The sequence below is a fragment of the Leptonychotes weddellii genome, chromosome X (genome assembly GCF_054177405.1).
Source record: "Leptonychotes weddellii isolate Sample4059 chromosome X, ASM5417740v2, whole genome shotgun sequence".
Classification (NCBI taxonomy): domain Eukaryota; kingdom Metazoa; phylum Chordata; class Mammalia; order Carnivora; family Phocidae; genus Leptonychotes; species Leptonychotes weddellii.
The window spans coordinates 13,905,953-13,921,653 of record NC_138385.1 but is presented as its reverse complement, the minus strand read 5'-3'; the positions used below and the strand labels follow the sequence as shown (position 1 = coordinate 13,921,653).

The 15,701-nt window shown below is 46.7% G+C and overlaps 1 protein-coding gene across 3 annotated transcripts; it reads left to right on the top strand.

The window, feature by feature from the left end:
• The first annotated feature begins 977 nt into the window (after nt 1-977).
• On the top strand, nt 978-14,023 carry ZNF75D (zinc finger protein 75D). 3 transcript variants are annotated; one of them, XM_081808226.1, is made up of 6 exons: nt 978-1,002; nt 2,814-3,340; nt 4,744-4,936; nt 5,649-5,740; nt 6,074-6,200; nt 13,083-14,023. In XM_081808226.1, the coding sequence occupies exons 2-6, from the start codon at nt 2,894-2,896 to the stop codon at nt 13,790-13,792; spliced, it is 1,569 nt and encodes a 522-aa protein (XP_081664352.1). In that variant the 5' UTR covers nt 978-1,002; nt 2,814-2,893; the 3' UTR covers nt 13,793-14,023. The 3 variants fall into 3 exon arrangements, with proteins under 3 accessions (XP_081664352.1, XP_081664351.1, XP_030892523.1); XM_081808225.1 differs by lacking the exon at nt 978-1,002 and adding an exon at nt 1,056-1,329; XM_031036663.2 differs by lacking the exons at nt 978-1,002; nt 4,744-4,936 and having other exon boundaries at nt 3,236-3,340.
• The last annotated feature ends 1,678 nt before the right edge of the window (nt 14,024-15,701 follow it).

Below are 15,701 nucleotides of genomic sequence, written 5' to 3'. Positions count from 1 at the left end.
TTTTTTTTTTTTAAAGATTTTATTTATTTATTTGACAGAGAAAGACACAGCGAGAGAGGGAACACAAACGGGGAGTGGGAGAGGGAGAAGCAGACTCCCCGCCGAGCAGGGAGCCCGACGCGGGACTCGATCCAGGGACTCCAGGATCATGACCTGAGCCGAAGGCAGTCGCTTAACCAACTGAGCCACCCAGGCGCCCACAGCTGTGTTTTTCAAATGAAGACTGACCTTAACTTGCGTCTCCTCGGCTTTTGCATGTAAAAAGTCAGGTAGGTGCTCTGTTTATTTTTCTCCTCGGCCTAGCAGGTGTCTTTTCTGCTTGCTGGGTAGTTTCTTGCACGGACTTCCGAAACATGTCAGTTTCGCCCCCACTGCCCTACTGAGCCACACAGTTTCTCCTCTTTTGATTCATAGGGACAGTTTTCATCCAAATGGCTCAACATTAGGTAAACACCGATAATTTGGAGACGCTGACAACCCAAGATACTCAGGTTCCTAGAAAGATGACTTATCCAGAAGACTATGCTGAGCATTACAGGAGTTACGCGATGAAACAAGGTTCTTGTCTCACAGGGAGGCATAATGCAGTAGAAAAAGCAAGGGATATAGCAGCAAGAGACCTCAACTCTTGTCTAAAAACTGCCACTGGCAATCCTTGTGACCCTGAGGACGTCACGTCCTACAACTCAGGAGGCTCGGGACAAGTCTAGTGGCGACTTTCAGGGGCGGCGGCCCTCACTGGGGGGTTCCCGGTAGAAAGGGCCAGAACGCGACCTGAACGATCTGCACTTGGCAAGTCAGGGCCACAAGATCGCGGCACCTGGAGTCGGTGGGCTACATGCCTCCCAGGCGACTAGAGGCTTCCGGGGCTCCCCTGGGCCTCCAGCGGGCCTTGGAGCAGGCGTGTTCGCGTCCCGGCCTGGGCCGGAGCAGAAGGCCGCGTCCCCGGGACGCAGAGGAGCTGCGGCACGGTTCCCGCCCGGCTGCGCCCAGACGCCACAGGTAGAGAGAGGGAGAGGGCTGGGCGTGGCTGTCACGAAGCCGCCGGAAGCGCATTCTTTCTTTTCCGGTTGGGCCAGGTCCACAGACCGCGACCCCAAAATGGCGAGTCGGGGTACGGTCTCGGGGAGCTAGAGGGATCAGGTGGGGGACCGGTCCTCCAAGCCCCCCCCCCCCCCCGCGCTCCCGAGCTCGGAGCTGCCCTCGCCAGGCCCGCAGAGGCGCGGGAACCGGGCGCTTGCTCCTCAGGTCGGCGGGGAGGCGTGGCGACGTTGCTGCCGAGTCGAGGAAGAGGGAAGTGGCGCCCGCGGAGGCCGGGGCTGGGCGGAGGTAATGGAGAAGCCGCGTCGCCCCCGGGATTTGGTGGCGCGCGCCCCCGGCGCTGCGGGCCGCACGTGCCACTGGCGGCCCCCCGGGGCGGTGAGCGGGGGCGGGGGGCGGAGTCGGCAGCCTCCCGCGGCGCGCCGGGCGGTCCCAGCCCCGCGGCGGCGCGGGCCGGGCGGGTGCGCGGGCTCCGAGCGCCCCGTGCAGCCTCCGCCAGCAACCTCTTTGTCCCCCAGGTGCACGTGCAGCCCGGGGACGCTGCCCGGGCACCTTCGGGGGCCGGCCGCCCGCGGAGTGCCCGGAAGCGTCGCGGATTCGTGGGGGGCCGGCGGGCGAGGGGGCAGCAGTGTCTCCCGCTGCACCCGGCGAAACTCCCCCGTTTCCGCTGGCTGATGGTCCGGTGGCCGGAGAAAGGGGCCTTTCAGCTTCAAAGGCGTTAGCTTCTGCCCACATGGAAATAGAGGAGGCGCCCCCATACCTCCTGAGCCTGCCTAGGCTGCAAGGAACCAGGCATTTCTCTGAATACCCGTGGCATCCTCAAAAGAACTTTGTTGCCGTTTGTGCTGGAATACCTCGGGAAAGCAGCCTCTCAAGGCCACCCTTAGCCTTACTTAAAGATCTGTGTGCCCCTGAGGAAGTGTAAAGTCAGGAGAAGGGTTACGTTTACTAGGACCCTTCCTGTCTCAGAAGACCCTTAATGATCACCCTTTCTCTTTCATTTTTTACAAGCTGACATTGTATTTGGTAAGCAAGGCCAACTTGTCTTTCCAGTAAAGTAAGCAAAAAGTTAATACACAGGTACAAATCTGCACCGTGCCCTTGATAATCTTCCCAAAAAGTACCCCCCCGCAAAATGTTGACATCTGGTTGCCCAGTTGGGGGGTATTTGCTGAGAGGGATAAGGTTACTTTTTTCCCTAATTGCTTTACTTCTTTTCTGATGTGGTTGCCTCAGTTCTCCTGCCGGTATTAATACAATGGAAAGGAGACTATCAAATGTTCCATGAAGTAAAGGTTTCAGTCTTCTTAAGAGGATGAAGGGGCAAGTAGTTGTTTCCCCCTAACTAAAGACAAAAGACGGCGAGATCTGTTAAAATTTAGAGAAACTCAGATATGCCCTGTTTGTGAAGATGGGACAGGAAGCACGCAGATTAAATATTGGATATTCTCAAAGCTCCTTTTAGCGAGTGGGCGACAGTTTTTTCATCCACCACCTTTTCCTCGACCTTTAAGAAAAAAAAAAAAGGAAAGTTATCAGTTGACATTTGTCTTCTCTGAGCTGTGCTTTGTTTCAAAGCTGAGTGCCAAAAAGAAGTATAGGTCCTGAAGTAATCTGTCATCGTGAGTGTCCTAATACTTGGCAGTTGATTTTAAAGGGTAGACTGGACAGGTTTTTTTCTGTTCATTCTTCTCTGATAACTATAAATAGCAAGTAAATATGTGTCATGTGGCTTTCTTCTTGACATGTACTTTTTTTCTCCCCTCCCTCAGTGCCCTTGGGGAGAAGATCCACTCATTGGTTTTATACCAAACCTGACAAGGCCTCAGTTGTCAAAGGTGGCACCAGGAGGATGTCACACATAGGAGTAAAACTGTTCCTAGAGCAAATGATGATGAGACATCTGGAGGTGAATGCATGCTTGTACCCACACATGGAGGCTTTGTGGGGGACTGAGGGGTCTCTGAAAGAGAGCTCCAGTGAGAGTAAGAAATCCAGCCCACAAACGGACAGTCTTGGTCCTGAGAGCGCTCGCCAGCACTTTCGGAGCTTCTATTATCATGAAGCGCCTGGACCACTTGAGGCTGTCAGCCAACTTCAGGAATTATGCCACCAGTGGCTGAGGCCAGAAATCCACTCGAAAGAGCAGATCTTGGAACTGCTGGTGCTAGAGCAGTTCCTGACTATTCTACCCAGGGAGACCCAGAACTGGGTGCAGAAGTACCGTCCACAGAGCATCAGAGAGGCTGTGGCCCTGGTAGAGCGCTTTCAGAGAGAACCTGATGGAATAAGTGATGAGGTGAGGAGATCCTTTCTGTGGACAATGAAATAGGGTAAAGGTAGAATTATCCAGGTTGGGTGGGGAGGGGCAGTGGAGGAACAAGGTGGAGTAGGTCACTCTTCTGTCATTCCTTGGGGACAGCCAGGCAGGATCTGAAGCCACAGATGTGCAGCCGTACTGGATGACAGGTTTCAGAGTCCCTGGCCATCTTTCTTGGCCCTTGGAAAAGAGAAATGCATTTTGCCCTCTTTCGGGCCAGGGCAAACTGGGGGTGGTGGGCCTCAGCTGGCGTGGCCAAGGAAGAGAGGACTTGAGTTCTCAGAAACAGAGAAATAAAAGGCAAGGCAGAGTTGGGGAAGTGGGGGGGGCGCAATCTGAAAAGAAAAATGCACAGCACTTAGAGATCAAAAGAGAGAGAGGGCAGCAAACAGAAGTATTAATCAGACAACTTTGGGTAGACTACAAGGAGAAGAAGTGGAAAGAAAAAAGGAAGCAAGGATACGGAAAGAAGAAAACTGCCAAGAGGGGAGTGGACGGAATCAGGGAGCCAAGAGGGGTAGGGCCCTCTCTAGTGGGAGCGCCTATCTCTGGGCCAGAAGAAAAGAGCCTCCATTGCCCTCCCTTAGTGGTCTGCCCTTGGCCTTGCTGGGAAGTGGGGAACCAGGGTATGCCCTTGGGAGATGGCAGCACCCTTCCTTTCCTCGGGAGCCCACTTTGAGGAGGACAGGACAGGGTATGGTTTTGGCGTTTTACTACAATGGAATCACACAGAAGGAAGTGAGAGTCCAAACTTTCCTCCAGTTTTTCCTCTGCTGCGTCCCCTTTCTCCATGAAATCCTTCCCTGGCTGTGGAAGGATTGGAAAATCTGACTGGCTGGGGATCTTTTTTTATTTTTATGTTTTTTAAAGATTTTATTTATTTGTCAGAGAGAGCTCAAGCAGGGGGAGCGGCAGAGGGAGAGGCAGACTCCCCTGCTGAGCAGGGAGCCCGAAGCAGGGCTCGATCCCAGGACCCTGGGATCATGACCTAAGCGGAAGGCAGGTGCTTAACCGACTGAGCCACCCAGGCGTCCCTGGGAATCTTTTTTTTTTATTCAACTCCTTCTGTTTTAGAGAAAACTGAGAAGTTAAAAATGCCCTTAGGCAAGGGTCCAAGGCAAGAGCGCAAGCCAGTGAGGGCACCATGACAGGACGCAGTGTGCCCCCACCCTGCCAGTGGCCTGAGCTGTGGCTGTCTGATTGCCCCAGATGATGTGTATGGTTCTTTGTGGGGGAAATGGTGGCACAATATCTCTTTAGTTTTTTTTATTACTTCCTTGAATGTCACAACTTCCCAAATCCGGGCTCTACTCTTGTTCATCCCTCCACCACCACCCCCAAACGAAAAGTTCTGTGCTAATGAGGATGGGGATTATTTCTAGGTCACAATCCATGAGCTGGGAAAGGAGGCAGTGCCCTTGGGAGGAACAGCAGTGGCCCCAGGCTTTAAGTGGAAGCCAGCAGAGCCCCAACCAATGGGTATGTTCCAGAAAGAATGTTGGAATACATACCGGGTACTACAGGAACAGCTGGGCTGGAATACTCACAAAGAAACCCAGCCTGTATATGAAAGAGGTGAGGAGCTTCATAATAATTCTCTTCTCCTGGGCGCCGTGATAGGAATCGGTTCAGCTGGAATGTCATGGGAATGTTCCAGGTGCCCAGCCTTGCCAGTTGTTAAGATGTCTCTCACGTGCGAGGACAATAGGCCAATGGTGGGTGAAGGTGAGGGTCAGCCTGGGGTGCACACATGTCCAAACCAGAGAACCCTGGTATTCACACCATGGACCTTGCTCCTTAGAAACTGGAGCGAAGATGGACTAGGGACAGGTGGGGTCATCACCCTTCTGTGTTAGAGAAGAAACTGGGATCAGACATGGGTCATCATGGCAGAAGGGGGAGAGAATTGTGCCCCAGGGGGGAAAAAAAAAAAAAGACAGAAACAGCTACACTGGAGGACCTGAGTCTTTCATTTTCAGTCACCTCTAGTTCTTGCCTAGCCCGGTAAACTGTTTTATGAGAGGAAAAAAAAAATAATGGATTTCCTTTCATTAATTTCTCTCACGAAATCTGGGGGGAAACAGCCAGCTGGGGAACCAGTTCTTTGGAGTGGTAGATACTTGGTTCTCATTTCCAATGAGAAGACCACCTCTGGCACCACACATACACTTGTGAAGGTGAGCTATCCTTACTGAAGGACTCCTGAGGTTCCGTGTTCTAGAAATCAGCTCAGGGTATTTGTAAACACAAAAGAGAGACATTTTCTCTGGCTCTTTTCCATCCACAGCTGTGCCTACTCAACAGATTCTAGCCTTTTCTGAGCAGAAAAGCCCCCCAAACTGGAAGATGGCATCTGAGCTCATCTTGCCTGAGTTCCAGGTGAGCTGTACTTCCCAGCTTTTTCAGGCAGCCTGCACCTGGCCTTGTCTGTGCTTTTCTTTGCTGCCCATGACCCACAGTGCTCGGCAGGTGCTCTGAGGCACGTTAGCCCCGGATGTTCACCTCTAGGCGACTAGGCTGGGCACGGTGGGGACCAGGCCCCTCGCACGCTGTTTACTGATCTCGGGCTTTTTCCTTTTCTGCCATCTTACTTCCCCCCCCTGAATCTTAATACTCTTCTTCGGCGACTGGCCTGCTGTGTAGTTCAGAGATGAGTGATAGGAAGGCTTCTGTGGTGGCAAGTACTGAACTGAAACCCATTCTCTTCTTTAGAGCCTGTTGACATTTGAAGATGTGGCAGTGTCCTTTTCTGAGGAAGAATGGAAGTTACTGGACCCTACTCAGAAGATCCTTTACAATGATGTAATGCAGGAGAACTATGAGACTGTCATCTCTCTAGGTAAAGATTCTTCCTTTCCTTTGTGTAGAAGTTGAGTAATCTGGCCGCAGTTTATGGAAGACGATCTTCTGTGGGAAAGTCCCCGTGTTCCAGTAGCTGTTTGGGTCTCACCTTGATGGTGTGGGGGAAAGGCCAGGCATATCCAGATGATTCAGAATAGATCCTGACTTACCAGCATGTCTCCCCGTCTGCTGCTCTTACCAGCCTCGTCTAAGCTGCCGTCATCCCTGACCCTGTCTGCTTCAGTAGCACTGGATTCCCATTCCACGTGCCCTCCTGAGGCTTCCTTCTCCACTTCCTCCTTGCGTCTCCACCCACAATCACTGTAGACTAGAAAGAAGGTGCTGAATCTAAGATTCTGCCCGTTTAAACATTCGGAGTAAATGAAAGAGTCATTCACTCTTCCTGAAAAAGAGTCTGGAATTAGGATGGCAGCCCACGACCTCAAGGTTTTATACTCAGAGCATTATTGTTAGCCCCTAAACCTGAAGTAATCTGCTTAGAACAAGGAAGAGAACCATAGGTCCAAGGTCCCCAAGAGTTCAAGGACAGTCTTGGAGAGTCTCCTACAGGTAAGTATATACACGGGAAGAAGAGAAATGTTCCTTAATGAGGACCTTTACAGGGGATTAACACTCCAAGATTCTACTCCTGGGTTTTTCTTACTGAACTTCTTCTTGAGATAACTGTAGATTCACATGGAAATTTAAAGTATCATACAAAGAGAACCCGTGTACACGTTACCCAGTTTCCCTCAATGGTAACTTTTGCAAAAAGTATCATATAATGTCACAACCAGGATATTGATATTGATACAGTCTTCTGACCTTCATATTTTCCATTTTATTTGTCTGTGTGTGTAATTAGTTCAGTAAAGTTTTTTTTTTTTAAGATTTATTTATTTTAGGAAGAGAGAGAGAGAGCGTGTGCCGGGGGAGGGGCGGAGGGAAAGATTCTCCAGCAGACTCCCCACTGAGTGGGGAGCACGACACAGGGCTCAATCTCATGACCCTGAGATCATGACCTGAGCCGAAATCAAGAGTCTGAGGCTTAACCGACTGAGCCACCCAGGGGCCCCTAGTTCTGTAAAGTTTTATTGCAAGTGTAGGTTTGCATGTTCACCTCTGCAGTCAAGCTACTGGACAGTTATATTACCGCAAGGACCTTTCTTGTTGCCCTTTTATCATCACACACATGTCCGCTATACCTCACCCCGTCACCGACCCATGCCAACCCCTGATCTGCTCTACATTTCTGATATTTTGCCGTTTCAAAAGTGTTACATGAATAGAACCGTAAAATGTGTAACCCTTTGGCATTAACTTTTTTCATTCAGAATAATTCCTTGGAGATTGATCTGAATTGTTGTGTGTATCAATAGTTGTTTGTTTGTTTCTTTGTTTGTTTTAATACTGAGTAGCATGCCATGATGTTGAGAGACCACAGTTTGTGTAACCATTCACCACTGAAAAGAGATCTTTGCTGTCTTCAGTTTTGGGCTAGTGTGAATGAAGCTATCAGGAGCGTTTGTGTGCAGGATTTTTTGTAGAGATAAGTTTTCATTTCTCTGGAATAAATGCCTTAAGGGTACAGTTGCTGGTTCATATGGCAGTTACATGCTTAATTTCCTGAACACTTGCCAAACTGTTTTCCACAGTGACTGTACCATTCCACATTCCCAGCAGCAAAGGATGAGTGGTCCAGTTTCTCCATGTCCTTGCCAGTGTTTATATTATCTGCATTTTAGGTTTGCCATTCTGATCGGCATGTAGTGTTACCGCGTTGTGATTTGGATTTGCGTTTCCCTAATGGCCAGTGATGTTTTATAGCTTTTCATGCGCTTATTTGCCGTCTCTATTTTCTTGTCAGTGAAATATCTTTCACCCACATCTTAACCGGATTGTTTTTTAACTGTTGAGTTTTGAGAGTTTCTTTATAAAGATTTTATTTATTTATTTATTTATTTGAGAGAGAGAGAGAGAAACAGCATGAGAGGGGAGAGGGTCAGAGGGAGAAGCAGACTCCCCGCCGAGCAGGGAGCCCAATGTGGGACTCGATCCCAGGACTCCGGGATCATGACCTGAGCTGAAGGCAGTCGCTTAACCAACTGAGCCACCCAGGCACCCTTTGAGAGTTTCTTACATATTATAGATTCTAGCGCTTTGTCGAATATGTCGATTGCAAATAGTTTCTCCAAGTCTGTATATTGTCTTTTTAATCCTCTTCCCGTGGGCTTCCACAGAGTAAAAGGTTTTCATTTTGATGAGGACCAATTTTTCATTTTTTCCTTTTATACATTGTATTTTTGGTGTTAAGGCTAGAACTTGGACTAACCCTAGATCCCTAAAATTTTCTGCTATTTTTTCCTAAAAGTTTTATAGTCTTGTATTTAAGTCCATGATCCATTTTGGGTTAATTATTATGAGGTGTGAAGTTTAGGATGAGGTTCATTTTTTGGCCTATGGAGGGCCAATTGCTTCAGCTCCATTTCTTGAAAAGGCTGTCCTTCCTCCATTGAATTGTTTTTGTTTTTTTAAAGATTTTATTTATTTGAGAGAGAGAGAGCTCGCAGGAGCAGGCGGAGGAACAGAGGCAGAGGGAGAAGCAAGCTCCCTGCTGAGCAAGGAGCCCACCTGGGGACTCCATCCCAGGACCCTGGGATCATGACCTGAACCAAAGGCAGACAGACGCTTAACCGACTGAGCCACCCAGGCGCCCCCTCCACTGAATTGTTTTCGCACTTCTGTCAAAGAGCAGTTGGGTATATTTGTGTGCATCTCTTCTGCTCCATCGAGCTCTGTGTTTGTGCCAATATTGCACTGTCTTGATTGCTATAGCTTTGTAATATCAAAGCCTTACTATCTGTCAAGTAGACCGATTCTTCCCACTTTATTCTTTTCTGTAAAATAAAATTTTATTTTAGCTCTTCTAGGGCCTGTGCCTTTCCATGTCCATTTTAGAGTAAGCTTATCTATGTCTACAAGAAACTTTATTGGGATTTTGCTAGATAGGACATTAAACCTATGTATTAGTTTGAGGAGGATTGATGTCTTTACTATGTTGATTTTTTTGATCAATGAACACAGTGTGTGTCTATTTATTTAGGTCTTCTTTAATTTCTTTCATCAACTTTTTGTAATTTTCAGTGTACAGATCCTCTCTGTGTTTTGCTAAATATAGGCCAAAGCATTTCATTTTCACTGGAACATTTGTAAATGGTACTATTTTTAATTTTGGTTTCTGTGTGTTCATTGTTTTTTTACATAGGAATGCCACTGATTTTGTATTTTTTTTTTTTAAGATTTTATTTATTTATTTGGCAGAGAGAGATACAGCGAGAGAGGGAACACAAGCAGGGGGAGTAGGAGAGGGAGAAGCAGGCTTCCCGCCGAGCAGGGAGCCCGATGCGGGGCTCGATCCCAGGACCCTGGGATCATGACCTGAGCCGAAGGCAGATGCTTAACGACTGAGCCGCTACCCAGGCGCCCCTGATTTTGTATTTTGATCTTGTATTCTGTGATCCTACTAACTCATTATTTCTAAGAGGTTTTTTTTGTAGATTCCTTGAGATTTTTACACATAGATAATCACATTATCTGCACTGCCTTTTAATTTCTTTTTAATGCCGTAACTGCAGTAGCTCCAACTTCCTGCTATGTTGAATAAGAGTGGAAAGAGCAGACATCCTTACCTTGTCCCAATTTTATCATGAAAACGTTGTTTTTCACCATTACCTATTTACGTTAGTATGGTTTTTTTATTGTTGATACTCTGTTATCGAGTCAATATAATTCCTAACTTAGTGTTCTTATCATGAATGGATATGGAATTTGTGAAACACTTTCCTTTGTCTTTTGATAGGTGTATGATCTTCAAAGCTTGTTGATATGGTACATTACGTTGATTGATTTCAAATGTTGAATCAGCCTTGCATACTTGCAGTAAATCTTTCTTGATCCTGGTGTATAATTCTTACATATGGTTACATTGTTTGCCAGTATGTTGTTGAGTATTTCTACATTTAAGTTCATGGGAGATGTTAGTCTGTAGTTTTCTTTTTTAAAAAACGATTTATTTATTTTAGAGAGAGAGAGAGCATGCACATGGGTGCATGAGCAGGGGTGGGAGGGGAGGGACAGAGGGAGAGAGGATCCCCAAGCAGACTCCCTGCTGAGCGCAGAGCCTGACATTGGGCTCAATCCCAGGACTCTGGGACCATGACCTGAGCCAAAATCCAGAGTCAGCTGCTTAACCACCTGAGCCACGAGGCACCCCAGTAGTTTTCTTTTCTAGTATTGTCTTTATATGATTTTGCTATCAGGGTAATACTGGCCTTATAAAATGAGTTAGGTAGTATTTCCTCCTCCTTTCTGGAAGAGAGTGTGTAAAATTGGTGTTAATTCTTTAAATATTTGGTAGAATCTTCCAGTCTCACCATATGGACTTGGATTTTGGGGGGGAAGCTTTTAAACTATGAATTCAATTTGTTTAATGCTATTCAGATGATCTATTTCATGTTGGTTGAATTCTGTTAGTTTGTGGTTTTGAAGAATTGGTCCATTTTTTCCTAACTTTTAAAAGTCATGAACATAAGGTTGCTTATAGTATTATCTTATCATCCTTTTATTTATTTTTATTACTTTTTTAAAGATTTATTTATTTTTTAGAGAGTGTGTGAGCAGGGGGAGGGGCAGAGAGAGAGGGAGAGGGAGAGAAGCAGACTGCCTGCTGAGTGCAGAGCCTGAAGCAGGGCTTGATCTCAAGATCCTGAGGTCATGACCTGAGCCGAAATTAAGAGTCAGATGAACGGGCTGAGCCACCCAGGTGCCCCTCTTACCATCCTTTTAGTTGCTGCAGGATGTGTAGGGATGTATCCAATTTCCTTCCTGATACTGGTGATTTGGATTTTCCCTCCTTTTATTTTTGTCAGTTGTGATAGAGGTTTATCAATTTTATTAATTTTTTTGAAGAACAAGCTTTTTGTTCAGTTGTGACTTTTGCTCTGAGCTTTATTATTTCCTTTCTTTAACTTGCTTTGGGTTTATTTTGCTTTTTACTCTGGTTTATTGAAGTAGAAACTAGATTATTGATTTGAGACCTTCCCCCTTTTCTATTGTAAGCACTTAGGGCTGTACCTTGTCCTCTGAGCACTTCTTTAGCTGCATTCCACATATTTTGATATATTGTAATTTTATTTTCTTTTTTTTCTTATTTATTTATTTATTACAAATTCTATTTTTTAGTCATCTCTACACCCAACGTGGGGCTTGAACTCACGACCCTGAGGTCAAGAGTCACCTGCTCCACTGACTGAGCCGGCTAGGCACCCCTGGAATTTGATTTTCTTTCTTGTTTTCTTTTTTTTTTAAAGATTTTATTTATTCATTTATTTGAGAGAGTGAGAGAGAGAGAGAGAGAGAGCACATGAGAGGGGGGAGGGTCAGAGGGAGAAGCAGACTCCCTGCCGAGCAGGGAGCCCGATGCGGGACTCGATCCAGGGACTCCAGGATCATGACCTGAGCCGAAGGCAGTCGCTTAACCAACTGAGCCACCCAGGCGCCCTTGTTTTCTTTTTTTTTAAAAGATTTTATTTATTTATTTGTCAGAGAGAGAGAGAGCACGAGCAGGGGGAGCGGCAGACAGAGGGAGAGGGAGAAGCAGGCTTCCCGCCGAGCAGGGAGCCCAATGCGGGGCTCAGTCCCAGGACCCTGGGACCATGACCCGAGCTGAAGGCAGACGCCCAACGACTGAGCCACCCAGGCGCCCTTCCTGTTGTCTTTTCTTCCAGTCTGATGCCATTTTTATTAGATTGCTTTTTTTCACTCCAGTTGTGATTTTTTTTTGTTTCATGGCCTGACGGATGATTTTTGATTGTATCCTGATATTTTGTCTATTATTTTAGAAGAGTCTGGGTCCTTTTTAAATATTTTAATTTAATAGTCACCCTGTTTTAGTTTAGCACATAGTTCTTTCCTACTTTCGTGGGTTATACTTCTAGTGACAGTTTATTTGTTTATTTTTTATTTTTTTTAAAGATTTTATTTATTTATTTGACAGAGACACAACAAGAACAGGAACACCAGCAGGGGGAGTGGGAGAGGGAGAAGCAGGCTTCCCGCTGAGCAGAGAGCCCGATGCGGGGCTCGATCCCAGGACCCTGGGATCATGACCTGAGCCGAAGGCAGACGCTTAACGACTGAGCCACCCAGGCGCCCCTCTAGTGACAGTTTAATTTTCAGAGCCTTTGTGGTGGTATTGTGGTTTCCTTGGTTTATGTGGTACTGCTAGGGCTCCCATATGTCCCTGCTGGTATCGCCTGAGGGTGAGGAAGGTATTTATACAGGCCAGAGTGCCTCTCAGTGGGAAAGGGGAGTCTCAGACCCTCAGGGATGAAGAGGCTTCCTAGGCCAGGCCACTGTGGCTAGGTGCCTCTTGCTCGTTCTGCCTGCCCACTTTGGTGTCTCTTAACTGGGGTTCTGATATTGGCAGGCTTCTTATTCAGAGCTAAGGCTGTCTAGGTAGCTTTGTGTTGCTAGGTTGAGGGTTGGAAGATGCTAGCTCGGGTTGCCTTCTCCTGGCGGCTCTGGGGATATAGGACACCCTGCTGTGTTACTCTGCTAGGCCTGGCATCCCAAACCATTTTGCTTTCTTCTTACCACGTTTTGGAATTCTCTGTTGGTTGTGGCTTGCATTCTTTCATTGGCTTGTTGTGCCCAGCAGGGAGGATCAGGAGGAAATGCATCCGTGCCCTTTTGTCCATATTGGACCAGAAATCACTTATTCTGTGTTTTTTAAAGGCAATCATCATTGATTTTTCTCTCCATTCCTATAGTTTTCTTGTTCTGGGACACAGACGGCTGACTCTTCTGTTTGTTCCAACAGGGTTAAAGCTCAAAAATGACACTGGAAATGACCAACCTATATCTCTTTCTGCATTAGAAATACAAGCATCAGGATGCAAAGTATTAAGAAAGGCCAGAATGAAAGTTGCCCAGAAAACAACAGGCAAAGAAAATCATGGTGGTACACGCAGGGTACGGAGACGGCACCGAGCTTTTCTAGGGAGGAAAAGAAAGAAACTTTCAACTTGTAAACAAGAGCTTCCAAAACATAAGGATCTTCAAGGGAAAGGCCATGCAGGAGAGAAACCTTTTAAGTGTCAGGAATGTGCGAAAAGCTTCAGAGTTAGCTCTGACCTTATTAAGCACCAGAGAATTCACACTGAAGAGAAGCCCTATAAATGTCAACAATGTGATAAGAGGTTTAGATGGAGTTCAGATCTTAATAAGCACTTAATGGCACACCAAGGAATAAAACCATACAGATGCTCATGGTGTGGAAAAAGCTTCAGTCACAATACAAATCTACACACACACCTAAGAATTCACACAGGAGAGAAGCCCTTTAAATGTTATGAATGTGGAAAAAGATTCATTCAGAACTCCCACCTTATTAAGCACCAGAGAACCCACACAGGTGAGCAGCCGTATACTTGTAGCGTATGCAGGAGAAACTTCAGCAGGCGGTCAAGCCTTCTTAGACACCAGAAACTCCACAGGAGAAGGGAGTCCTGTCCAGTATCTCCAGTCTGAAGAAAGTCACCATGTGGATCTTGACCCTAGAGGTGACGAAAGAGTATAAAACTCTGAGGCACCAATGATAGGAATTTGTCACCCACAGGAAATTTGGGAGGGGTTCGTGTCCTACTTCACAGAAAGGAATCTAAGCTGTCTCTCTTGTTCAGCATTGTATCTTCAGTGCCTAGCACAAGACTGATACACAACGAGTACTTGATCAATAAAAGTGGAAATATAGCTATCATCTATCCATAGTTATCTATTCATCCATCTATCTCTATATCTGTCTGGTTACTCAGCTTCCCCACCCTCGGTGATCTAGGTTCTTCAAGTATCAGGTGCTCAGCAAACACATGATGGCCATGAATCCTACTCTCATTCTTTCTCAAGAAAGATGGAAAATAAGAGTATTCAGGTCCTCTGAAGGGAGCTTAGAGAGAATTACTAAGCTGGAGAGAGTTTCTATGGCTATCATTCTATCGACATGAACAACCAAGCCCAGGGCTGAGGGAACTTTATTCTCCAGCAGGAAGAGAGCATTCAGTGTTTGCCCTGGGAGAAGTGCCCCCATTCCAGTGGCTGTTCCCCTCAGTGCCCGCTACCACAGTGTTTTCTTTCAAAGAGTTCCAAGCAGCAAGCGAAGGCCTGAATGCCATCACAGACCTAGGGACCTTGCAAGCACTTGATGTCTCTCCTGCTGATCCTCTCAACACTGAGGTATATAGAGTGAAATGATGAAGGAAGCAGTCTGGGCCTTCAGCCACAGATTTGTCTCTCTGTAGAAATCCCAGGGCCATGGTAAATGGCCTTTTTTTTTTTTGACTTTTCATCATGTGGACTAGACGTTTTCAAATTGGTGCCACACTGCCCCAGGGCCTAAAGGGAAGCCCATTTTTATGGCTGTTCAGCCACAACCCCATACACTTGGGATGCTGTGCAGGAAAGTCTGGAAGTTTTGTAAACGGATGTACTGAGAATGGCAAGGTGAGCCCCGTGGCCTTGTGGCCTCAGTGCACATTGGATAGCAGGAGGGAACATCCAGAAGTGTCAGGGCAGAGTCAGGCCCGTGGCCTAGTGGGATGGCCCCGGTGAGAACTAGGTCAGATGGAAACTTGTCTTTTTTTTTTTTTTTTTTTTAAGATTTTATTTATTTATTTGACACAGAGAGAGACACAGCGAGAGAGGGAACACAAACGGGGAGCGGGAGAGGGAGAAGCAGGCTTTCTGCTGAGCAGGGAGCCCGATGCGGGGCTCGATCCCAGGACCCTGGGATCATGACCTGCGCGGAAGGCAGACGTGCTTAACCGACTGAGCCACCCAGAAACTGTCTTGTGATACTGGTATTTTCTCTTCCTTCCCCATTGACCTCAGGGATTATCTCCTGAGAAGACAATGTCATGTCAAGGGCAGGGCAGGGAAGTTGGAGGACATGGATTTATAGCTATGTCACATCCTAGTTTAAGATGTTGGCCAAGGCTTCGATATATTTATTATTTCATAAAATTTAACTTTTTTAGTGACATGGAATGTTGTTTCATATTAAACATGAAACAAAACTCCATGGTTACTAAATCACCCAGAGATGGCAGTCACTTTTTTGGCATAGATCTCTCCAGATATTTTTTCCATCAAGGGACCCCTCTACACCTGTTTTCAGGTTTGTAAAATGGAAATGATAATTCTATCCTCTTGGCTGCTGTGAGGATCAAATGAGGTGTGAGCATGCCTCACTCTGATGGGCCACAGTAGGTGTTCCATAAACATTTGGAACATTCTTCCTTCATCTTTCAGCTAGTTTTTTTTAAAGATTTTATTTATTTATTTGCCAGAGAGAGAGCGTGCGTGCACAAGCAGGGGGAGCGGCAGGGAGAGGGAGAAGCCGGCTTCCTGCCAATCAAGGAACCTAATGTGGGACTCAATCCCA

Excerpts from the sequence above, each read along its gene's own strand:
- ZNF75D (XM_081808226.1), top strand. The coding sequence starts at position 2,894 with ATGTCACACATAGGAGTAAAACTGTTCCTAGAGCAAATGATGATGAGA. Across the intron at positions 4,937-5,648 it reads CCAGCCTGTATATGAAAGAG|CTGTGCCTACTCAACAGATT; the intron begins GTGAGGAGCTTC and ends TTCCATCCACAG. Across the intron at positions 6,201-13,082 it reads TGAGACTGTCATCTCTCTAG|GGTTAAAGCTCAAAAATGAC; the intron begins GTAAAGATTCTT and ends TTGTTCCAACAG.